The following is a 19,912-nucleotide window of genomic DNA, read 5'->3' as shown; positions in this document are numbered from 1 at the left end:
TGCTTCCATTAATATTTCTCCATAATGGAATGTAACCCATTACCTCTTTCTGTTTTTGTTTTCCTACAAGAAGAAATTTGCTTCAGGATTCTTTTTTTAGAGTGATCAGTACCTGTTTGCATACACAGTGGATTCAACTCTTCTTAGAATTATATGTTTTCATCTAATAGAATTTCAGGGGGTGCTAGGAAGTGTAAACATCACAGGTTTTTAATATACACATTTGTGGTGGTTTTATTACAGCTTTGAATGTATAAAATGAGTTGAGACCCAGGTTTTAAGGGCTTGCTAGGTCATTTGTTTGAAGCCTTGTACCAAAAGGCAGAGGCCACAGTCTGACCTTGGCTAGCTTTGCTCTCCTTTATGGGCACAGACTGTACCTTGAGCTTTAGCTGGCTACTTGGCACATTTAGTCAGTTGGAAGTATGGAAGAATCACCATGTGTACAGTTAATGGAAGCTACAGAAAGCAATTTAAAAGGGCATTGGTGTTTTTTTATTGTTTTAAGTAGGCTCCATGACTAGTGCAGAGCCCGATGTGGAGCTTGAACTCACCATCCTGAGATGAAGATTGAGCTCAGATCAAGAGTCAGACACTTAACCGGCTGAACCACCCAGGTGCCCCATAAAAGGGCATAGGTGTTTTGAAGTGAAGGTGAAGCCACATCTTGAAAGGACAGAGCATCAGAAACCATCCTAACCTTTTTTGTCTCTATGAGCAGGTTGGAAGGAGGAATCCCAGTGCTTCTCATATTTCTGGAGTAAATGAGAAGTGCCCAGATCAAACTGTTCCTCCCTATATTGTTGTTGGCAAGAATGAAGAGCCCTGAAGTTCTTTCCACCCCTACCTTCCCCCACACACTCCAACTCTTTCCCTTGAGGTCGTCAGGATTAAGCTCTTTGTATCTGTTTACATTAACTACCATAAGAAGCTCAGGGCTCTAGGGTCATTCCTCATGTGCATTTAACTGTCTTTCTGCTTTTCTGTCCAGAGCCCTTACCTTTTTCCTGCCTCTTTGAACATTTCCTTCATCTTTTTTGTTCAGACTGAACTGGGATTTTTCCCTGATGGAACTTTTTCCCAGCTTTCTTTTGTAAACTTCTCAGCTGGCTCTTTTTCCTTCTATCTCATAACCCTTCTGTCCCTAGAGATGGAGATAAAGACTTGCTTGTCATTGCTCTTTTCAGACCCCTTTCTTTCCCTTTTTTCTAAACACTCCTGCTCTATATTTTATCAGAGTCTATCTTGTGCATCTACAGACCCCCTGGTTCATTCTTCTTCATTTCTTTGAGATTTTAGCTGCTAGCTTATGGTCACTTTTTCTAGCACCTACTTGCGTGATAATTTATAGAAATTTCATTGCCTATGTAGACAATTTTTCTTTTTTTAAAGATTTTATTTATTTACTTTTCAGAGAGAGAGAAAGAGAGCACACACAAGCAGAGGGAGTGGCAGGCAGAGGGAAAGGGAAAAGCAAACTCCTCACTGAGCAGGGAGCCAGATGACGTGGGGCTCGATTCCAGGACCCTGGGATCATGACCTGAGTCAAAGGTAGATGTTTAACCGACTGAGCCACCCAGGCACTCCGATAATTTTTCTTAAACTATAGCCTTCCCTGATGATCATATTCTCCATCCTGCTTTGAGGTACTTGTTCCCATGGTCATTTCCTAGACCTTGGCCTTACCAATAACTAAAGTTCCTCCATAATCTCAAATTCAAATATCCTGCCCACCACCTTCTGTCCTTCCAAGCCACTGCTTCTACTGCCCAATAGCAACAGTCCTTCTGCAGTCCATCTGTTATCTGCAGTCTATTAATTGTACCATTTTTTCACTGGCCTTTAATAGCTCCATCATTAAATTACAACTGCATATACACTCAACTGAGCTGACCCCTTCCCCTAGCTTTGTCATCCTTATGTGATGAAATTCCGACTCTGGTTAAATCCAACTCTTTTTCATGCCTACTTTTACAGTTTAATGTTGATGAGGAAAAAAACAGCCATGCTGACTGGTCGTACTTTAAATTCATAACAGTAAACTTCAAGAAGGCTAGTGCTGTCTGGCAGTCCTGGTACATTTTCTTGGCCCATTCAGTGTTGTCTTTCTCCTTTCTTCAAACCACCCACCTCTCCACCATCCTCACCATTTTTTACTCTGTAAAAATAGGAGTAATCACAGACAGTATCCACAAGTGATTACTGCTGTACCATCTACTTAATTCGCTCTGATTATTGTACTTTCCATGTTCTGCTTGCCCAATAAGTTCCATTCCCTCTCAGTTATTTATGAACATTGTTCCAAAAGTTCCCCCTACCCCAATGCAGGATGTTTTTTCTCTGTTAAAAAAATTTCCATCAGTAAGTAAGTATGCTCTAATTTATTGCATCTTTTAAAAAATGCTCTCCTGACTCCACTTCTCCCTCCAATTTTAGTGTATGTGCTGCTGAAGCGAGCACTCCACTTCTCCCTCTAGGTACTACTCTGTTCCTTCATTCTCCTTTCCAAAATGAAATTCCTTGCAAGAGTTGTCTAACTTTCTCTAATTCCTCTTTTCCCATACTCTCTGCGATCCTCTTCAAGCAGGCATTGGCTTCACCACTCTGCCCATACTGTTGTTGTCAAGGTTGCTGATGATCTCCGTATTTCTGTATCAGGCCCTAGTCATACTTTATTAATATTTGGCATATTTGATTACTTTCTCCTTGTAACAGTCTATCATTTGGCTTCTTGTTATTCTGCTTAATCCAAGTGTTCCGGTGTTCAGTCTTTTGGCCTGCTTTATCCATGGTAAAGTGAACTCCCTTAGTGAACTCATCCCATTCGCATGCTGACAATTCCCTGATTAGTATATCTAACCCACAACTGTCTCCTAAACTCCAGATTCATGTATCCAACTGCCAATTTGACATTCTCACTTGGATGGCTAATAAAATTCCCAAACCTAACATGTTCAAAACTGCATTTTTGATCTTCTCACTCAAACCTGTATTATTCAGAGTCTTCCTCATCTCATTAACTGACAACTCAAATCTTTCTAGATACTCAGGCAAAAACCTCAAGTGTTATCCTTGGCTCCTCTCTTTTTTCACACCTCACATCTGTTGTGACAGCATATCCAGTTTGACAGTCATTTCAATTTCCAGCATTTATCTGGAATCAATGAATTGTATTACCTTCAGAGCTCTTGTACTAGTCCAGACTACCATCATTTCTCTGAAATGACCACACTTCTGATACTGAAACAGCCTCCTACCTAGTCTCTCTGCTTTTGTCCTCTAGTCCTTCCAGCCCTTAGTCTGTTCTAAGGTTGTAACCAGAGTGATCCTTTTAAAACAAGTCAGTTAATGTCTCTCTTTTCCCAAAACTGTAATGGCTTCCCAACTCGAACCATAAAAAGCAAAATCCTTACAGTGACTCCGTATGCCAGGGCTCTATGCCAGCCCTGTCCAGTGGAAAAATAATACAAGCTATACACGTAATTTTAAATTTTCTAGCAGTCATGCTGTGAACGTAAAAAGAAAACATGAAATTAATCTTAATGTATCTCATTTAAACCAATGTATTGAAATGTTATTTCAATAGTATAATTCAATATAAAAATTATTAATTGAATTATTATATTTTTTATAATAAGTCTTCAAAATCTGGTGTGTATTTTATACAGTTTGGATTCAAATTTTGATTGGAAATCCTTGTTTGGCAGTTAGGTTTCATAAAATTTATAATTGAGCAAGCAGATTTACATACCCAAGTAATTCTAAACATTCTTAAAGATTTCCTAACAACTAATCCAATATTAGTTTTTCTAAATTTAAAATATTAATTAAAGTTAAAAACATTTAAAATTCAATTCTTATCCACATTTCAAATGCCAATAGCCACATGAGGCCAGTGGCTATCATATTAGACAATATAGCTCTTTAGCATCTGGCCCTTCTTCTCTGACCTTATCTTCTGTAGCTTTCTCCTTCATTCATTCTGCACCAACTGTAATGGCCTCTGTCTTTGATCACAGCAGACACTTCCCATTTCAGAGCCTTTGCATTTGGTGTTCTCTTCGCCTAAAAAGCTTTGTCCCCAGGTGGCTGCATGACTTCCTCCTTCATCTTTTTCAGGTCTTTGCTCAAATGTCACCATCTTAGAGAAGCTTTCCCTGACCAGTTTATTATCTATACCATTTGCCTTCTGTCTCATATTCTTACATTTCCAGGTTGCCTTTTAAAAAAAGAGAGATGAGGGCTGAAAGGGGACGTGATCTACAAAGGGAAGCAGTAAAATACGAGAATTGTCCCATATAGACAAATAATGATTTATGTTAGGCAAAAGTATAGAGTAAAATTGAATAAGTGACTATATCCCCTAAGCTTGCTGCTACCTAGGCAGCTCAGAGGATTGTTTTTTATGCGTGTGTATGTACATGACTTGATCCTCTTACAGATTGTAAACTCCTTAAATGCAAAGTTCTGCCATAATATCATTTTGTATATTCTTTGGCATCTAGCTTAGAACTTTGACCAAAAGATAATCTGTACTCCAGTTATGGGCCACCTACTGGTTAGCCTTTTGTTTTACATATTCTTGGTGGCCTCTGCCCTTCCCTTTTTTCTCAGTGCTAGCAACTGGTATGCATTTGCTGATGATATATGTGTGTTGGCTTCACATGGGCTATGGGCTTTGGCTGTGATTGGGACATTCACTTTTCCTTGTCCAGTCTTGTGCACTCTTACTTGTTTTCCAGAATTAACTCCTCTAAGGAGTCTTCAAAACAGAAGTATGTAAGTATGTATACTTCTGCTTTGTATTCTAGTAGGAAACATAATTGTGTAAACATAATTACAATAGCAAATGAATTCTTGAGGACAGGGACCATGCCTTACTCATTTAAAAATCTTTAATGCCTTCCACACTGCCTTGCCTATAGTAGGTACTCAGTGCTTGTAAAATTGAATGAACCAGCTACAGAGCAGTAAAGAGAGTTGCTGTTAATGGGCAAAACTTGGGTTGTTTAAGATTCAGGTCTTAAACCCAAGTGTCTTTTGGCAAGAGATAAAGAGCTGTGAGAGAGTGTGTGAAGAGGAACAGTAAAATCCAAGATCAGTCCCTAGGTAGAAGGGTCTAAGATATTCAGAAGAAAGTACTATGTGTACACTTCCATGTATTCAAATGGAGTGATGAAACTCATCTGTTTGTTATGACAGGAATACTGTTTTCAGTTTTACTCTGGATTTTGCTCTTGATATATTATTTCTTGGTGGATTGTATCCCTACTTGTTTGCATCCCTACTTAAACTTTGATAATCTGGCATCATTTGTTAACTAAGGGATTGGGTTAAAATACTTTTTTTCTTAAATTATGAAACTTTTTTTTTAAAGATTTTACTTATTTATTTGAGAGAGAGAGAGTGAGCGAGCACGTTCAAGCAGGCAAAAGGGTAGAAGGAAAGGGAGAAGCAGACTCCCTGCTGATCAGGGAGCCCGGCACTGGCCTCAATTCCAGAATGCTAGGATCGTGACCTGAGTCAAAGACGGAGCTCAACAGACTGAGCCACCTGGGTGCCGTAGGGATTGGGACAAATACTTAATAAGAATCCTTCTAACTCTGTGGTTCCATTATTTTGAGTAAACCAAATCCTATTATTAGGTACTTTAATGGTATCCTGTTGGACACAAGTATTTCGATTACTTTTGCTTGTTTGCTGCCCCTGTTTGTTTTTTTATAAATGGAGTGCATACTAAAAGTAGGTATTTGGGTTGCCTATGAGGATATTTTGGTAGCAAGCTCATAATAGAAAAGGTATTTCGATTTTGAATTAATTCTATTATCAGAAAATTAGAGTTTATGTACTTTTTCTCCAGAGATACTTTTGGTGACTCAGAAGTTTAAGCTGGCACTGTGTCTTGTGACTTAACTGTTTCTGATCAGGGGTTCTGGGTAAACTGGAACAATATTTCTTCCTCTTGATGCTAATTCATTGCAGATGGGTGGAAGTACATGAGATACTTCAGCAGGCATCAGAAAGAAACAGAAGGGACGAAAATTCTTTTTCTCTGGTTCTTTGTTTTAAAAAATGTGGTGCCTTGCTGGTGTAGTTGGTAAAGCATGTGACTTGGCTTCAGGGTTATGAGTTTGAGTCCCACTTTCGGGTTAGAGATCACTTACTAAAAGAAAATCTTTTTAAAAAAGCAATGAAAATTAAATATAAAAAATATTACCCCCAAATAAGTATTATAAAAAAAATAACGTAAAAGAGGAAACTCCACAATACAAATAAAAGGTGTCTCCCTTTGCTTTTTGAAAGTTCTAACTCTTCTAACTCTTCTAACTCAGCCTCAGCCACTTCAGACTAGACAGTTCTGTTGGACTTCATAAATCTCTCTCCCTTTTTTTAAAGATTTATTTATTTGAGGGGGGAGAGGAGGAGTCTCAAGCAGACTCCTTCCTGAGCATGGAGTGCGGTGCACTCCGTCCCAGGACCTTGAGATCATGACCTGAGCCGAAATCAAGAATCGGACACTTAACCTGGACACCCCTAAATCCCTCTAATTCTTAATTGCTTTTCCTTCACAGAAAGTGTGACCACTTGTTTTTATGTTTGCATATGTCTGCTTCCTATCAGTGTAGCTTCTCTCCATCAGTCTGAACGTCTTCCTTTTGCAAGTGGACTACCCCTCTTGGACTTTTTATGAAGTGCTTCCTCTTTTTTCCTTGCTGAGAACCAGATTCTCTCTCCCTTTAATGGGTACTAAGCAGAAGCAACATACCTATCTATTGTTCTTATGAAGGTGACATCCAACAGTTGATTAAGAAACTTACCCTGCTTCTTAACACTTATCCCCAGTTCTTCTGTTGGCAAAGCTTGCAAGGCTCACCACAAAGATACCACTGTCTAGTTATGGTTTTAGTGAGAACAAGCTATTTTCTTTCTTCCCCATCTTATTATTTCTCGTCACAAGCTTCTCTCAGAATGATTTAATACAGTAAGTATTTTGTAGACATTCTAATGCACCTGCCTTAAATTAGATTAAATAGCTACTTGATGTTTTGGGTGATGCTGTGATTTTGTGATTTGCGTGGCTTCAGATGTCATAATTTTTCCCCCCCACTTTCTAGGAAGTAACAGCTAGCAGTCGCCACTATGTTGACAGGCTATTTGACCCTGATCCCCAGAAAGTTCTTCAAGGTGTCATGTAAGTAGTATGTATTTAAGAGTCTATCAAAAGTCTTTTTTTGTTTTGTTTTGGTTTTTTAGTCTTGTTTGGTTTTGTGTTTGAATTTGCCAAATATTATAATTCTGAAAATGCAGGATTAAATTTTTTTTCTTCTGTTTTAGAAAGATCCTGACATTCATGACTTTAATATTGTACTGTAAAGAGTTGTCTGATACTTATTCACTGACATGGCTCACTTACTTTTTTGTAGAACACTTGTTTTACCATTTTAAAACATGTTTTTGGAGAATGCTTTTGTGACTTTTATATCCAACAAAAGCAAGGGAATAAAATTGACTATCTTTTATAATTTGAAAGGGATGGGAGAATATGTCAGTAGGGTTTTTTGTTTTGTTTTTGGTTAACTCACTGACTATAAGGCTTGAATCTCCTACTGATGTTTTAAATCTCAGAATTTAGAAAGTAGTTATTGGAAATTTAAATTCTTGAAAACTTGAATACCCATTTTTTTCTGCAAAATTCCCTGGTGTTTAATGAGAGGAAACGTTTTTAAGCAAGATATCTGAGGTGATAATACCTTTAAAAACTTAAGTCAGATAAGTGTGGTAAGATTGCAGGTGATTGAAAGATGAATTCTCTATCCTAAGAGCAGATTATCATGCTCTTGACATATGACTTCTACAGGAGAAGGTCTAGCCTAAGACTCTCCTCTTAGGGTTGGCAAACATAGAGCACCCACAGGCTCAAACTGTGTTCAGGCAAAGGAGGAAACAAAAAAGAGTCAGGATGTTTGGTATAGCATTGGCACACATGAGTCCTTTTATTCTTCTCTTACCCTGTTAGTGTCATCAGCCAAATAGTACTTTCCAGTTTAACTTTTGTTCAGTCATGGCAAGGCGAGGATGCTTTATTTATAGAAGTATCAACCGATTCTAATTCTTATTCACACCACTCCCCCAGCAGCCCCCCTCCCCAAAGCATATTGTATAGGACATGTCTTGGGGATGTGGATTTTGTAGGGTGGAGGCAAGATAAAAGTGAGTAAGGCTGCTTGACTATTCAAATTGAGCTGGAAAAGAAGGTGAGGAGCTGGATGTAGACCCGCCTGGCATACTGGATGCCTTACTTCACATTTTCTCAGTACAGAAACAGGAGATTACAGTTCTTGTTTTCTCATTATGTTGACTCTGCCTTTGTCCCCTTCACTAGGAGACTTTGTGATGATTTAATCAGCCGCTTTGTAGACTAGTTTGATTATTACCAGAAAAAGTGGTATTGAATTCATCTGTTAAATAAATTAGCTTGGGTTGTACCTACACATAGAGCTTAGCTGTGGGGATAGTTTTAATTAACACTTCTCTTTAGACAGACACTTCCCACACACACCCAGACAGTTTTGTATGTTAGTAATCCTTGATATCATTTAGGATTGTTCAATAAGTAGTTTAGCTCAATAAGTAGCTTAATTTAGACTCATTAAGTGTTCCATGAATGATAGAGATGATGTTGTATCTTTATTTTTATTATGATTGCTAGAGTGGTTTAGGAGAGAAGCTAATTTTATCAAGATTTCTGTGTGAAAGTCTTTTTTCCTGTATCAGAAATGAGCAGCTGATTCAGGTGTTACTTGTCACTTTGTGGAATTTCTCATTTCCCAAAGAAAGTTGATAAATAAGGCATAAAAAGCAGCGGAAAGAGTGTATTATAACAAACCAGCGAAGGTGAAGTTGGATGGCCTTTAGCACCTCTTTAAAAAGTATCAAGTCTAGGACACTAAACTGTTAGCTGAGGCAGATTAGCAAGATTTTTGTGTAGGGGTGGTGGAATACAAAGAGTATGGGCTTCGGAGTTGGACAACAAAAGGTTGAATTATTGGTTCTGACATTTCCTACTGGAGGCCTTTCTTAGCTGTGTGCTGGGGCAAGTTCCTTAATATCCGTGAGCCTCAGCTTCATCATTTGTAATGGGAGAGTAATATGCCCATCTTGCCAGGTTGTAAGAATTAAGTCAGAAATATAAAATCCAGTGCCTGGTATGTTGATAGCCACAAATTGACACTGAATTGCTTAATCATTATTGATCCTAGTTTAAAACAACTTAAAAATGAGATGATTCTTTTCAAAGAAGAGCAAGAAAAACAAAAAATATCAAATGGAAACAATTTAAACTGATGGAAATGAGGGAAAGGGGCCAGAATTCTTGATTCAGATGAGAATCCAAGTGGTAACATATAAATATGATTGCTACTTAAAATAGTAAAATCTATTTGAAGTCGGAAAGGTACAGAACCCTCCAAATCTTTTTACTTTGTGTCAGAATAGAGCTAGCCTTATATAGATATGTATAGTTTGATTTGATAAAGTGCCCTTTTCCCCAGAGAGAAAAATTTATTCTTTCTGACTTATTATTTTCCTAAACATTGTCACTGTCTGAAAATTAATTGTACATAGTCAAGATCATAAAAAATGAACTATATTTTTAACATTTCATTCTCAGGTAACCTTGTCTAGTACTAGAATACTACAGTATTGATAGCAGAAAGGAGGAACCAAAATGAGGTTTAGGATAAGAGAGTTGACCAGTTTTCCTCTTTTACACACATCACACAGACACCATTGAGTCCTACAAAGACCATTACTAGACCAAAACAGGTAGGTAGAAGCGAAGTAGCCACAGAGTATAAACAACCAAAGGTACCATACTAACTTTGAGGGAGAAGATAGAAGTTGATGTAATCAGCTTTGAGTCCAAAATATCCCATTGGAAAGACATTTAAAAATTGACAACTAGGTTTAGGTATGAAACAACAGAACTTTATCATTTTTCTAACTATAATTTGATTTTGCTTAATAAGGATTGTGAACATATAAAACATAGCAGCAGGAAAAACAAAATTGAAGAAATTAAAGGCAAGTAAGGACTTCTCATCATGATCTGTAATCTACTCAGCGTGCTAGGGCCATAGTCCTACCCATACATATAGGGAGCTTCTTTGTAGCTAACCCATGTCATAAAGGACCATTTTACGTAAGTGAATGTGCCCTTACTGAAAAATACTGCTAAGCAACAGAAGTGCTTAATTTTAATTGTTGAAGAATGAGGAGTTCTTTAGAAATAACTGTTTTGTTAGTAGTACATTATTTGGTATAAATTTAAATGATTCTATTGTATCAAAGGTTTGAATACAGAATCAGATCCTAAAAGAGCAAAGTTTCAAATTAAAAATCATTAGGTAGGAATAAGATAGGTCCATTGTGTAGGTTATAAATTATAGCCTTTGCAACTGAAACAGAGTAGCTATATCAAATAAACTACACCTCATTGCAATTCTGAGCTTCCTCTAGCATGGAGATCTGTATATTACCTTAAACAGTTACAGGATATTTTTTGGTGAAGTTACTCAATCCTGGTGAAGTTAGCTCAATCCTGTTAAACCTCCTAGTTAAGAAGGAATAACTCTTCAACTGTTTATGTAAAGTCCAAGCTGCTTAATACTGTGTTGTTTTTTTTTTTAAACATAATTAATAAATTAAAGCACCTCATCTGGTTTTTACATTAGTGATTCTCCAGGAAAAGATCTGCAGATATCCCTATGTGGCCCTGTGTTGAAGGGCAAAAGATGATACAAGTTAATGTGGCTGGCTTTGTAGTTTCCAAGTGGAATAGAACTGGGAAACTAGACTGGATCTCTTGGTAAACTCAGCCAGGCTCTTGAGGGTACTTTAGAATTGTTGGGGGATTTTCACCAAGTATCCACTTCTAAAAATTATTTTCTGAAGTATTTTAATGTACCGATGATGTAAGTTTATTTTGGTAGTAGAATATAGACAGATTCCATTTCTCTTACATGAACTAAAAATATGAGCTTTCATAAAACAAAAGCTTTGGGTTTTGAGAAATTTTAAGTTAAAGGATAATTTTTAGAATAATTCAAAATAAATAATCCTATTGGTTATTTTTAAGAGTGTTACAGATAAACATAAATAAAGATGACCATATCCCAAATGAAATGAAGTAACTCTGAGTCTTGTTTAAAACTGTGTATTCTGAGACAATTCAGTCTGTTTAAAAGGGTGGCAAGTTTTTCCAAAAATTATTAGATCAGATTGACAGTTTTACACAAAGATAGATAAGCTGTTTGTATGTGGTATTAACTTCAAACATCAAGAACAGCTGTATATTTGTATGGATACGAGTGTGTGTATATATCTATCTTGTCATATTTGTAGAACATTTAACTGCCATATTATAACATTTTTGATGCTCTTTGGAATGATTACATGTATTAAAAATAATAATATGCTCTAAAATATTTTAGCATTTATTTTAATGCAATTCCTACATTGTACTCGTCATTTTTTGAAAATATAAGGTGATTTGTAATCCCACATTGATAAAACAAAGATTTAAATAGAATTCTGATTTCTGAGCTTGGTAGTATTTATACAAAGTAGAACTGTATCTAACAATACATACGTTCCAAAAATCTACACAACAGGGTAACTTGTTTATAAAAAAAAAAAACTAAATTATCATCAATTCTCAGTTCTTTTCAATTTATACATATAGTAGGGCATAGTATGTGCCTCAGTTGACTTGAAATGGGAATTTAAGTATAAATTTCTCAAATGCCTCCTGGATCAAAGCCTTATCTTAAAAATGGCTTTGGTTTGGATAATAGATAACCATTATCTAATTCTTTTACAGTTGGAAGTTCACACGTGGCAATGGTAACTTTAGAATACGAGCATATCTCACTCCCTAACCATGCTAGATAGCAGAAAGCTTATTATACTTGGATGTTTGAATGTTACATTCTCTAAAAAGGCATACCTAATTTTAGAGCAGTGAGTATGTTTGTAATTTTCTAAGTCCAGATAATTTTGTAAGTTGTTTACCATGTTGCCTTATTCTAGCTACCCACAAATGTATATTTTCTCCTCATTTTATGGATGTCTTAGGACCAGCGAGTTTTCAGAAATAGGCTAAACTTTATACTCAGATTGTAGTTTTCAGTATCCAGTGTATTTTTTGTCTACTTCACATCAATTAGACCAAGGTTTGAATGTACAATATTCCAAACAGGAGCTTCCTCAGGTAAGTAAAAAGTAATACTGGTTCAAAATGATATTTAGCTTGTGACTCTAGCATTCCATGATCTTAAAGATAATTTTCTGGTTTTAGATATTAAGTTTTCATTTAAAATTTATGCTGTTTTGACTGATTGACTGAAACTGTTTCTCTAGTAGGTCTAGATCCCAGTTCTTTAAAAAATTTTTCCTATTATTTTGCTTGTAAAGTGCAGTGTTTACTTTCTGTCTTGGTTTTAATTTTTCTTTTCTTTTTTTTTAAGAGAGGGAGAGAAGTGGGTGGAGGGGCAAAGGGAAAGGGAGGGAGAGAATCTTAAGCAGACTTCATGCCCAGTGTGAAGCCTGACACAGGGCTCGATCCCACAACCCTGAGATCATGACCTGAGCCGAAATGAAGAGTCAGATGTGTAAAAAACTTAGCCCTCAGGTGCCTCAACTTTCTCTTTTGGTTTTGATCTCCATCCTAATATGCTCATTTAGACATAAGTTATGGTAGCCACTGTACATTTTGGTTTAATATCTGAACTTCTTCTACATTGAAAATTAATCTCTTTTAGAGTAAAGAAAGGAGGTAGAAAGATTAGTCTCTGTGTAAACTAGATGCCTGTTGAGTCCATTTATTAGTGGACAAATGAAAGTTTCTAGCTAGATTTTAGCTGAGAATGTTCTGTGGCAATTTCTCTTTTGTCACATCTTAATATTGGCTGCTTTTCCCATCCTCCAAGAGCGGGGTATCCCCAAGGCTTACTTTCTAAGCTTTTCTACCTGGTATTTTTATCCTACCTGAAAGATCATTCATTGTATCCGAAATCAATATAGATCCTTGTCTTGTTAAGGGATTTATTTTCTAAGCTTCCTAGTGTTCTCTCCCTTCAGGAAGTGAGACTAGAAGTAATCACTCAAGACATGTATCATATCACATTTCGTTTACCCATCAAATCGTCTTATTAACTGCTTCCTCAGAATGTCGTCTGTTTTAGTGATTCCTGTGGCTGCCATCCTAGTCAGTCTTACATGACCAGATACCTGGATGGATTGCATAATTCCTTCAACAAACATTTATTGAGTGCCTACATTGTCCCAAGGATTGTAATGTGAGGGGAGTATGTAAGAATGAATAATGTAGTCACTGCTCTGGAGCATCCAGAAGTCTAATGAAGGAATTAGATTACTAAATAGGCCACTATGGTTTGGTTAGTAAATGCTGTGATAATCCTAAACCCAGGGCAATCTTGGGACCACAGAGGAAGGGCATTAGCCATTTAATTGCCTCTCTTGACTCTAATATTCTCTGCATTCCCATCCATCTGATACTCATTTTATCTTGCTCAGTCACTGCTTTCTTCATATCCTTTTTCTGATGGAAACACGATTGCTCTTTTATTCTTCCCCTTTAGTTTGTCTCTTCTTACCATCACTTTTCTTTATGCTCTGCTAAATGTTCCCACCTTAAAGGGACACTTCTTTTCAACCCAGGCTCCTGGTCCTGCCCCAGAAACATGATGTATTTATTTCTAGTATTGGAAATTCATTCCAGTCTTCTATGAATGGCTTTTCCATTTGCCCTTTCCATTCACTGGCCAAATTCTGGCCATTTCCTAAGGTTCATTTAGTTCTACCATTGCTTTAAAACCTGTTAAGCTTGTCTAATCATTTACTTATCTCAGCCATATAAGCACTTGATTTATAATATAGCATTGCCTTACATTGCTAGTATTATTTTTATCTCCTCAAGGAGATTGTAAACTCTTCAAGCAACCCATTATGTGAGCTTTTATATCCTTCATAGAACCTAACACATTGTTGAGCTCAAACCTTAACTGTTGAATTTCAGGAGTATATAAGAGGGCATTTTCCCCCTCGAACATTAAAAGCTGGTTGATATGGGATATATTCCTTTGATTACTGGGAAAAGTATGTCTTCAATTGAAAGTTAGAAATGCTTTATTGTTTTGTGTAAAGTGTAAAATTGAAACATGAGAGGGAAAAGGCAATATGTTAGCTCACTTCTTTTCGATCAGTTTGTTCTGAATGCTTGACATATTGGAGGTAATGGAAAAAACACTTGGCATAAAAGACAGGAATTGAAACTGGCTCTGTCATTTAATGTGGAACTCTGAGAAAAGCCCCAAATCTGAGTCTTACCTTCCTCATCGGTAAAATAGGGTTAATATTACTCAAGGTTGTGATGAAGATTACATACCATAATGGATATGGAATGCTTTGTAAATTTCAAAGCAATATATAAGTTTTGCATAATTTTGTCGTGCCCCATCTTGGATGATAGTTTTGAGTTTGTATTTTACAAAAGTGCAGATTTCTTTATAGTGCATTTTGTGATCCAGCAATAATAAGTTCTCTGATATTTTCAGGTCATCCTGGCTTTCTTGCCTCTCAAGAGGAAACAGACTTCTATCCTAACAAAGTAATGTGTGCGCTATGATAGAGTACCATAGAGCACCACTGGGACACCTCACCCAGACCTGGTAGCTGTCAGGGCAAGCTTCCTGGAAGTGAAGTGAAATTAGATCTAAATTCCTTAGATAAGTGAAATTATCTAAGGCTGGACCTGAAAGATGAGTAAAGGTAGCCAGGGAAAAGTATGAGGAGGAAAGGATAGGAAATGAGAGAGAGAGAGAATAGCTCCATTCTGGCTGGCTCCGAAATTGAATCCTATACCATATTTAGATCTGCTAAAGATGGGTATATGTGATAAATATGATCTCTTTTAGTTGTAACTGTTTCATAGGAATGATCTCCTAGTATCCCTTTATAGTAACAACTGAATAGAATTTATTTGCTTGGTGATAACATCTCTTCTTCCTTATGTAGCGATATATTTTATTTATTAGAGTCACAGCAAGAATTACCTCCTTTAGACATTGGTCCATTTTATTAATTCTCTTCAGTCTGCATTTACTTTATAACTACGAATTGCCTCCTTCGTGTCTTCTTTGCAAACTATTAGGAGAACTGGAAAATTGGTTTTGGAGGGGGTTTTGTTTGTTTTTGTCTATAAAAACATTTACTTTTGCATGGCTCCAGATATTTGGAGTATGTTTATAAGGTAATGTGGGGAAACTTCATTTCTGCTTAGTTAAGGAAGAAATGGAGAGAAATCTGGGCGAAATGTTGCTGTTGGGATCTCCAGAATAGAGAGAGCATCCAAAATGGCACCTGGCACAAAATAGACTCTTTTTTAATAGATCGCTGCTAGACAAATGGATGTGCTGCATTAGTATAGACAGAACACATTCGGAGAAGGAAAGATGAAAATAAATGTCATACTGCTAAGATAGGGTTTATAAGCTGATGATTAGGAAGTAAGTCTGTATAAGGAATCCTAGAAGTATAGATCTAGAAGCCTAGATGTATAGTTCACCTACTATGCTTTGCTGAATGCGGCTTTAATGTCATATAATTTTATAGTTGTCTGTGAGAACTTGATTAAAACCCTTATAGTAAGCGTCATTCAGCTAAATCCCCATAAAGGAAAGAAATACTAATACTTATCCCCTGTGAACCATATGGAAGATCTGAGTGATAGTTTATAGAGAGAACTAAATGAGGCCCTGAAAAAAATAGACCTACCCTCAGCTCCGCTGAGCTACTGGAAGACTAGGCCAATAGTCTTTGTCTCAAAACTTGTGAAAATGCCATTCAGAAACTTGTGGCAAGAATCAGCTTTCAATGCATCACTGTATCATAACAGTATTTTTCTGCCATAATTGAAGAAAGGAGAAAGAGTATAAGGAGAGTATAAGGAGAAAGAGTATTATAATTATAAGGAGAAAGAGTATTATAAGTATAAGGAGAAAGAGTATTATAATTATTACCACGGTTTTTAATGCCAGTGAATTTGATTGGTATTGGAAACACACACTGACTATAACATTTAGTTGATTTTTTAAAGTAACTTTTTCTCCTTCTGTTTTCTGCTGTTTTTCTACAGTATCATGGTTTGCCAGTTACAGAATTTTTTAGGATCCTAAGTTTCAAAGTTGGCAAAAAAACATCTGGTATACATTAGACCATGGCCACCTAAAAGAGTCAAAAGAGATGCTGGGTTGGGAATGTAGGGGACCTTATTTTGGGATATGAACGAAATGTGTGAGCTAAGAACTTTGAGGCTCTATAGTGATGGTCTTAACACAGACCTGACTCCCCCCTGTAAATATTTAATGACCACTGAAATTAAATTTATAATAATATAACTCCTCACATGCATAACTCCAAAAATAATATGATGCCTTCCTTGCTAATAATGGGAGAACTTTTTAAAAAGGTATTTTTTAATGTTTCCACGTGTAAATGTTTGGTATCAATAATTCCAGTACTGGGAGTGGCCCCTGTGCTGGGTGGTCTGATTTTCCAAAATGAAATAACTTCTAATAAAAAGTATAATTTCCTTTTTATTTACAGGGCCAGATGCAGTACTGAAAAATAAAGTTTTTGTTTTTTTTTTAAACTGTACAAAAATGCTTTCTAATTGTAAAACTACGGCCAGAAATTTCCAGACACCCTTATAAACTTCTGAAATGCCCCAATGGGGCTTTAATGCTCTCTTCCCCACTTTGAGAACCACTGCTGTATAGAATCACATAGTGTTCTAGTGTTTTTTATTAAGATAGCACTACTTACCAATTAGGGTAAGTATTTTTTATTAATCATTTTATTAGTAGTACTAGGCTTATTTTGAGCCATATATTTTTTCTCCACCTATCCTTTGGGACCAATCAGTGTTTGTGAACAACTGGCCATTCATAGAGATACTTTTCTTATTCCATAAGTTTTACCCCTGATGAAGATCTGAGTATAGCTAGAATGAAAAATACTGGTGAGTATGTGAGAAATATAAAAGATTTTTTCTTCCTTTAATCTCTTTAAAAGGTAATTGGCTGCTTAAGTAAAAAATAGTAACAGTATATTGTTATTTCTAACCAATTGAAAAATATGTATGACAGTAGTAGCACAAAGACTTGATGGGGAAATGGAAGTATATGCTTGCAAGACTCTTAAAATACAAATGAAATGAGATGCTATTCTGTGAAGACTACGTGATAAGTTAAAAGATACATATTATAAATTGTAAAACAACTGCTAAAAAATAATAAAACAAAACGCAAAGAGGCACAGCTAATAAGGCAATAAAGGAGATAAAACAGAATCATAAGAAATACTCAGTTCAAAGAATTCAGAAAGAGAGGAAACAAAGGAACAAAGTCATGATCCCTGAAACAAGGTCAGATAAAATGTGTGGGCCTTGTCTAAAGAACATGCTTTGTATTGGAAGTCTTTCACAAGTGCTTAGGGTATCTCCCACTTTCCCCACTCCCACACTGTGGTGTTTTACAGGCCCCAGGCTCATCCAGTACCTGTCTCTGTTCCTTCTCTTTGGTACTCAGGTGGATTTGACTTGGTCATGGACTTCTATGTTTGCTAATACAAGATGTTGCATAATAAAGTGGAATGAATTGATTACTGATTTTTCTGTCATGTTTCAGCATACTTTACTCTCTTCTCTTCCCCTGAATTCAGAGACATGAAAAATGCTGTAATTGGAAACAACAAGCAGAAAGCCAATCTCATTGTTTTAGGAGCCGTTCCAAGGTATGTTTGCTATCAATTCCTTTTCTGATATTCATACTAAGTTCTAGTATATTTCTCATTCTCATCCGTAAAGCCCACCTTTTTTCTGTATTGTCTATCCTTTTTTTGAAAACCTCCTAATTTTTAAAATAAATGCTTTGAAATATATGAAGCATCTCTTTAGAAATTTTTAAATATCAGAGAATGGAATATGAAGCAAATGTATTAATACTTTTTGGAAATTCAGGAAGATCATTGTCCCTGCAATAAAAGGATGTGTTGGATAGATAGACAATATACACCAGCCTGATTCTTTATTTCCTCAGAGCTTTGGCAGGTTTTTTTGCTTTGTTTTGTTTTTATTTTTATTTTTTAAGATTTTATTTATTTGTCAGAGAGAGCACGCACAGCAGGGCGAGTGGCAGGGAGGGCGAGAAGCAGACTCCCTCTTGAGTAAGGAGACCGATGTGGGACTCAATCCCAGGAAGTGAGGATCGTGACCTGAACCTGAGCCAGAGGCAGACACTTAACCGACTGAGCCACCCAGCATTCCGGCTTCGGCAGTTTTGTATGACTGGATAATAATTTCTTAGCATTCTCAAAACCTTTTTTTAATTAAAAAAAAAAAAAATCCTGCTTGGTTTTTAATCCTGACTTTCTTTTTTTAATTTCTAATTTTTAGAATTTGCTTTTTTTTAACTTGGAAAGCTTGATCTTTTTTCTGATGATCTAAATTTTTTTCTGGTAGACAATGATGGTTGTATAACTTTCTCTTCGCCTTTGCTTCTCAGAATTAAGTTTTATGTGCAGTTGCTGTTTTTTAATGTTTTGGTTTTTCTCTTTTTTCATTTCTGTTTTCTGATACAGTATTGATGATCTTATTATTTTTATTGTAACTGATCTCAAATATATACTTTGGTAACCATAAAGCTCTCAGTAGCGTTTCTTAGGGGATAAGTGTTCACTGTATATAAATGTACTTTAAGGCACATGAGCGTTCTACCTTAAAACATAAAGGAGGTAATCATAAGTGGTGGATGATTAGAGTGTGGGAATTAGTTGCTCGGCAGGCAGGGCTAGAATAGAAATGCGAGGATCTCCTGATTCCCCAAATGGGAAAATTGGAGAAAGACAAGTTTCCCTTGCTTGAAAGAGCTGCGCAAGGACTCTGAACATTCCCTCTAGGCTAAGCCTCTGATTTCTGAACCATACTTCTGGATAGTGCAGGTCCCGTGCTAGTCTGAATTTAAGATCTGACAATGGTTGGCATTGAATATTCTGAGTCTTCATATCCTGGAGCAGCAGATAACATGAATTGACTTTGGGGCTGCTTTGTCTACTTGTAGACAACTTTCAGATTAATAGTTCTGATAAACTCTGAGATTTTTTATATATATATATATATATATATATATATATATATATATAGTGCTTTTGCTCAAAATAAAGGAAATCTCTTTTGATTTTTTACCCAAATATTCCTTTTTTTTTTTTTAAAGATTTTATTTATTTATCAGAGAGAGAGAGCACAGGCAGACAGAATGGCAGGCAGAGGCAGAGGGAGAAGCAGGCTCCCCGCTGAGCAAGGAGCCCGATGTGGGACTCGATCCCAGGACGCTGGGATCATGACCTGAGCCGAAGGCAGCTGCTTAACCAACTGAGCCACCCAGGCGTCCCCAAATATTCCTTTTTTAAATGAATAGTTGGTACAAACAAATGATCATTTCCTAGCCTTCTGTTAGCTCACAAACCATATTTTTAATATGTGGGATATATTGGTAGCATTTTTCTGTCACATTACTTTTAGCTAAATTACTTTTGTTTAGTTGTTTTAGTCTCCTCTGTTTATCAAAGTCCTTCTTTTTAGATTGTTGTACTTGCTTCAGCAAGAAACCTCAAGTACAGAGCTGAAAACTGAATGTGCAGTGGTATTGGGAAGTCTTGCTATGGGTACTGAAAACAATGTCAAGTCTCTTCTAGATTGCCATATTATCCCAGCCTTACTGCAAGGTATGTAAGGAAGTCATTTTTGTACAAGTAAAAATTAGAAACAGTTTGC

General features: G+C 36.4%; 1 protein-coding gene across 8 annotated transcripts in view; it reads left to right on the top strand.

The window, feature by feature from the left end:
• ARMC8 (armadillo repeat containing 8) overlaps positions 1 to 19,912 on the top strand; it is a 126,772-nt gene that overhangs the window by 23,486 nt on the left and 83,374 nt on the right. For 6 of the 8 annotated variants that reach the window (XR_006609227.1, XR_006609226.1, XR_006609225.1 and 3 more), the window contains exons 2-4: positions 7,116 to 7,192; positions 17,803 to 17,874; positions 19,721 to 19,863. Coding sequence is in view for 4 of the 8 variants with exons in the window: in XM_045088866.1 (XP_044944801.1) it covers positions 7,116 to 7,192; positions 17,803 to 17,874; positions 19,721 to 19,863 (292 nt within the window). In the remaining 4 variants the exon portion in view is untranslated. Of the gene's footprint in view, positions 1 to 7,115; positions 7,193 to 17,802; positions 17,875 to 19,707; positions 19,864 to 19,912 lie in introns of those variants that run through there. The other 2 variants (XM_013061433.2, XM_013061434.2) reach the window with 2 other exon arrangements.

This window comes from Mustela putorius, unplaced genomic scaffold (genome assembly GCF_011764305.1).
Source record: "Mustela putorius furo isolate JIRA1106 unplaced genomic scaffold, ASM1176430v1.1 tig00003834_pilon_pilon_pilon, whole genome shotgun sequence".
In the NCBI taxonomy this organism is placed as follows: domain Eukaryota; kingdom Metazoa; phylum Chordata; class Mammalia; order Carnivora; family Mustelidae; genus Mustela; species Mustela putorius.
Note: the sequence above shows the minus strand (reverse complement) of the source record. Positions and strands in the feature narration are given on the sequence as shown.